General features: G+C 49.3%; 1 protein-coding gene across 1 annotated transcript in view; it reads right to left on the minus strand.

Annotated features, from left to right (window-relative positions):
- DOCK3 (dedicator of cytokinesis 3) overlaps nt 1-3,513 on the minus strand; it is a 572,157-nt gene extending 568,644 nt beyond the window's left edge. The window contains exon 1 of the mRNA XM_064274461.1: nt 3,447-3,513. Within this exon, the coding sequence (XP_064130531.1) occupies nt 3,447-3,483 (37 nt within the window). The 5' untranslated portion in view covers nt 3,484-3,513. The remainder of the gene's footprint in view (nt 1-3,446) is intronic.
- Between the last annotated feature and the right edge of the window lie 2,491 nt (nt 3,514-6,004).

Below are 6,004 nucleotides of genomic sequence, written 5' to 3' on the forward strand. Positions count from 1 at the left end.
GATCCGAGGTAGCATCTGCCTAGTCCGCCATCTTGGCTCCGCCCCCCAGTCAATCCCTTTTGAGATATAAAAGAGAGAAGCAAACAGAGGGACGGGGGACCCTATACCACCAAGAAACAAGAACCAGCAGAACAGCGCATTCTTTGGACCCTTGGTCCCTGCGCTGAGAAGTTGCTCAACTGGGGAAGACTGATGACAAAGACTGTCCCCCAGACCTGACAGAGAAAGAAAGCCTTCCCCTGGAGCTGGCACCCTGAATTCGGACTTCTAGCCTTCTAGACTGTGAAAGAATAAATTTCTCTTTGTTAAGGCCATCCACTTGTGGTATGTCTGTTACAGCAGCACTAGATAACTAAGACAATAGAGTAGTCCCCTTCTCCCCCAAAGTCAATCACAGAACATTACAATGAAAAGGGAAAATCAAGCATCACCCAGTCCTAAGTGAATAGGCCAAATAATTCAAAAAGTTATGCTCATACACAGAATTCCTATATTATAAAACATGTTTAAGGCAGTAAGACACTACTACTACAAAAAAAAAAAAAAAAAAAAAAACCTGTTGTTGTAGAGTCAATTCAGGCTCATAGCAATCCTACAGGACAGAGTAGAACTGCCCCACAGGATTTCCATGGAGCGGCTGGTGGATTCAAACTACCGACTTTTTGGTTAGCAGCTGAGCTTTTAACCTCTGCACCACCAGGGTTCCAGTCATTACTACTGAATCTCGAAACCCTCACTAGAGTCAAATACAGATGAACAGCTGCAGTGAAAAAAACTCTTTGCACTGCTGCAATAGGGACTTCTTCCATCACCAACATCAGGCAAAAGGAAGCCCTTCTCACATTTCTCCAAATCGGTGGGAAATCGGTATAAGTTTTCCTCCTTGCTGTAAGGATTACGGGTTGACAAGTAGAGATAGAAACCTGTCCTCCAAACTGGTCATAAAAATCAAAGCTGAAACTCAAAACATTTCCTCCTGGTACAACAATCAAATGGCTGGATTTTCAAACTCGCCCTCATAGCAATTAAACAGATAATGCATCTAAAACGCCTTTTTTTTTAATTGACTGTATTTTCTCATTATAAATACAGTATATAAAATACATAATTTATAGACTGAACTGGATCTTATTAAAGGCCTAGAAGTGTAGCCCTAACATGCTTATGGGAAAAAAAATGTGTCCTGAATTTTAAACAACTTACACACTAACTTTTAGGCCATAATCAAGAGAAGGCCAGAAGCAAAAAGCTGTGAGATAAAGAGGGAGGGTGCGAGCGAGTTGCCTTAGTCGGCAGAAGAGGCATCTAGATTGCATTAAACCACAGTTGCTAAGAAAATGTCTTCACAATAACTGCCTCTTCATTTACTCTCTCATTTAACAAGCATTTAAGTCTTGCCCTGTGCCCAATGCTGTGCCCCTACACCAAAAAAAAAAAAAAAACCCACGGCCGTCAAGTCAATTCTGACTCACAGCGACCCTATAGGGCAGAGTAGAACTGCCCAGTAGAGTTTCCAAGGATCGCCTGGCAGATTTGAACTGCCAACCCTTTGGTTAGCAGCTGTAGCACTTAACCACTACGCCACCAGGGTTTCTGTGCCCCTACACAGGGAATAACAATTGTTCTAAAACTAAACGCACAGTCCTAGGAATGAAAAAATTTCATTTCACCTTCCTGAGTAAACCACATATCCCATCCTAGTGCTCTGAGATCACAAATGCCTACCTTGATTACCTTGCATTGCCTCCTTCTCAGAACACTTGAGGAAATATCTAGTGTTATTATTACTCTAAGTGCTGAGGGAAAAGAAGAAATTAACACTTATTAAGCAGTTGGAATGCTCTCATTTGATTTTTACAACCCTGTTAAGATAGGTAAATCTTATCTCAAATTTACACATTGAGAAAAACATGTTAAATAACTTGCTCGCGGCACCAATAAAGAGAAGCCAGGACTCGGAACTCCACCAACTTCACCACACCAGACTTCCTCCCCAGAAGGAAAGAAATTACCACTTAAGTGCCACTGGACAGATCAGTTTCAAATCAATGACTTGTTACTCTAGTTAAGCAGTTCTGAGAGCAAGTTATAGAGAAAACAAACCATCAACTTCTCATTTCACAGAATCTATTCAGTATTCAGAGAATGCTCTAAGAGAGAGGGTAAAATGTCCCCAGAGGTGAATCCCAGCTCTTCGCATCATTTCCCAATTCCTTCTCAACAGAGACTCTAGGACTCTGGTTCCTCTTAACACTTCCATCTTGTGCGTTACATTATTATGCTGTTATAAGCTAATTAAAATTTCAGATAGTTACCTTTCAAAATGAGATTTTCTACCAGCATAGAAGACCTCTCTGCAGGTCCTTAAACGGAAATACATTCAATTTCACACACTAACTTGCCTGACGATTTTCCAAATCGTTTGTTACCACTGCCAGTTTAAAAAGTTATTTTGTAGTAAATTTTGAACTAAATCTTGATGGAACTGCAGTAAAAACGGGATATAAAAATCTATGTTCCCATAGATTCCCTATCTATAATTTTCCATTACGAGCTCACAAAAGATTTGTACATTCAACATTTTAAATGTGTTTCTAACTGAACGAGATGACAAGTGACTTAATGAAATGTGGCTCAACTCTCTTATCCTGTAACTGCTACAAAACACATTACAGAAGTAAAACTAGCATTCAATCTCCTCTTAAATTATTAAGTATTCTTTGTAAAGAAGTGGGATGTTAAAAGAATCATTTAGCTGTTGGAGTTTAACATGAAGACCCCAAGGTGAATAATGGTCTCATCCAAAAACAGGTTTTCTAATAAAACTGTAACTATAAAACATACTAAACTCAACAATGATACAAGTTCAAAAACACTCTCCGTTGTAGGATCACTATTTCTACTTACTGAAGGCAACACCAGTTAAAACGGATCAAACATTTGCAGTCAACTGTCAGCAACACTTGGAACTGGGAAAATGATATCAACGTTCTTCATCTTTGTGTCAGGTTCCACCTCAAAAATAAACAGCCCTCGGGCTTATGAACTCAGGTGCGGAAACTCATTAAAATCAAGGTTTTGGAGCGGAGAAGACAGATTCCCAGAATTTGGCTTCTTGGGAAAAACCTCGCAACAAAAACCTCAGGCAGCTGTCCAGGCCCTGCCCGCCCCTCCCATGGGCCGCACCTGCCTAGGCCGAGCCGCCAGCGCCCCCTGCCGCCTTCCCTGCGCCCCAAGCCCGCCCCGAGCCCCTGGCCCACCTCCACGCCCCTGGCCCGCGCCCCGCGCCCCGCTTCCGCCGCGCACCCGCCCCCACCCCGCGCTCGCCCCGCGCCGAGGCCGCGCAGCCTGCGGGCAGCGTGGCGGGGGGGGCGCGCAGTCGCGAATCGAGGCGGGGCCGGCGTCCTCCGGTACCCCTTCTGCAGCCAGACCCGAGCCTCACCTACCTACGCCGTATTTCTCCTCCTCCGTGGGGGTCCACATGGCCGGACCGGGCGCGGCCCCGCGGGCGCGGCGGCCGGCCGACAGCGCAGCGGGGACAGCCGCGGGCCCGGCTGTGGCGCACCGCGAGCCGAGGCGGGGGCGGTCAGGCGGCGCGGGGCAGTGGGCGGTGCATCCTTCGCTGGCCGGCCGGGATGCCGCCGCTGCCGCCACGTTCGAGCCGCGAGGCTGCCCGGACGGTCCAGCAGCTTCAGCTGGTACGGGCGAGGAGGGCTCGCCACCTGGCCGCCGTGGCCGCTCCCACGCCGCCGCTCGGTTCCTCACAGCTCCGCCGATCGGCTCCCGGCGCCGCCGCGGCTCGCCTCACCTCAGCGGGCTCGCAGGACGCCCGCGCATGCGCCACTTCGCTGCGCGCGGGGGCTCGCGCTGCCCGGGCTCGCGCCGCCCGAGCCCGCGCGCGAACCCACGCGCCTCTGCCGCGCGCCGGCGGAGGGAAATTTGCGAGAGGCGATTGGACGGCCCGGCCGGGGGCGGGGCAGGCTTCTCTGCCCGCCCGGGGCCCTTGGCGGAGGCGAGCAGGTGGCGGGGCCATCGCCCCGACCCGGAGACTCTCATCCTGGGTTTGACCTTGGAGCACTGCGCGCGCGTACACACACACACACACGCACGCACGCACACGCACGCACACACGCACACACACACTCGAGCTGCTCCGTCTCTCTCTCTCTCTCTCTCTCACACACACACACACACACACACACACACACACACACACGAGCTGCTGTGTCCCATGCCTCCTACCGGGGCCTCAAGAGCCCCCTGGTCAGAGACATTAGATCCTGTAGAGGAGAGGACGACACCGTCTCAGACGCCTCTCATTGTCAGCCGCAGCGCTATGACTGCCCCAAGCCTGGAAAGGTCCCCAAAGTCACCATGTACATCCCTGGACCCAGCGAGATGGGATCTCCGCAGAGGGGGATGCAGTGGTGGCATACTCATACTGCTCATTCCTGGGTTCCCAGAGCGCCTTCCAGGCCCGGATATTTGACGCCTCCTCTTTCTCACTTAACTGAGTTGGTCTGCGTGGTAAATGCCTGGGACCTGAACAATCACCCTGGACCTCCTTGTAAGGAAGCGCTTCCTCCTTGGACTCCATGAGTCCTGCCAGTCCCAATACCTCTGCCCCTCCCATGTCTCTGCTCCCACATCTTCTTGAATTCGGGCTTCTTCCCAAAACTTTTATCCTCTCTGTTATCCGTGGTTCCCTAAGAATCCATTCACTCTAATGCCTGCAAATGTCGCCTTGTGACCCTAGCTCAACCTCTCACCAAAGATCAGAATAGAGTTCACCAGAACTGCAAGACTTCTTTCTACCTCCATCTGGACCACATGGTATTCCCAGCCCCGATCCCATCAGATTCATCTGTCACCGACATCACGAGGTCATTTCTCATTATTGTTCTTGAACACCCCCGCTCTTCAAAACCCAGCTCAATATCTCATGTCTAAAAAGTCTTCCTTGATCCTGCAGCCGGACTGGATCCTTCCCTCTTTTCCTGGGATTCCAACTGTGCGTTTGTGTCTATTTCCCCCCATAAGACTGTCAGCTCCCAGAGGGCAGGCTCCAGGGCACAGTCACCTTTCTGGTCCCTCAGCCCCTTGCCCAGCACCTGAAATATACTTGTTGAATAGAAGGAAAGCCTAATCCATGAATATCTCGGTAATCAACAGATTTTGTTGGTTCTTCCTTCACTAAGTCTTTTGTGATTGTCACTCCTCCCAGGCCTAACTGTGTTCACCTGAATTATTTTGGTGGCCTCTCAGCTCCTGACCTCTAGGTTCCTCCCCCCACCAATGAAGGCTGATCGCTCCTAACCTGGGAAAATGTCTGTTCTGTGAATGACCTTCTCAATAGACAGGGCACTCTTTTTGTCCCAGAACATAACAAAAGAGATGTTCTTATTTATGTAGTTAGGTGTTCCTGAAAAACAGACCCCTGCCCAATGGCGACAAACCAAAAAAATCAAACCCATTGCCATCAACTTGATTCCAACTCATAGAGTGACCCTATAGGACAGAGTAGGACTACTCCATAGGGTGCCAAGGAGAAGCTGGTGGATTCAAACTGCCGACCTTTTGATTAGCAGCCGAGCTCTTAACCACTGTGCTTTGTCATGTCATTCCATGGTGTGTGGCCAGTGGCCACAATGCTTTCCCCAGGGAGCTTTCCAGCAAGTGAGGCTGAGCTACCCAGATCCTATGAACCTAGGAGGGCTGTGGTTATTTCATCCTCCAGTTCTGCTCCCTTATCTCATGTACATGATGACAGTAGGACAGTAGCAGAGCACAGGGCCGATATTCCCCAAGTTTAATCTCTTGTTCCCAGTCTGAATCCACCTTAGATAACAGCTTTCCCAGACAAAGGCAATCCCATGCTAGGACTGCTGGGAGGTGGGAGGGCACCAAGGTGAGAAGGAGAGCATCTAATAACACTCAGACTCCTACAGTCATGCTGTTTGTACTAAATTTAGATTGTTTTCTTGAGTTGAAGCAAAAGGGCACA

Source organism: Loxodonta africana, chromosome 22 (genome assembly GCF_030014295.1).
Source record: "Loxodonta africana isolate mLoxAfr1 chromosome 22, mLoxAfr1.hap2, whole genome shotgun sequence".
Classification (NCBI taxonomy): domain Eukaryota; kingdom Metazoa; phylum Chordata; class Mammalia; order Proboscidea; family Elephantidae; genus Loxodonta; species Loxodonta africana.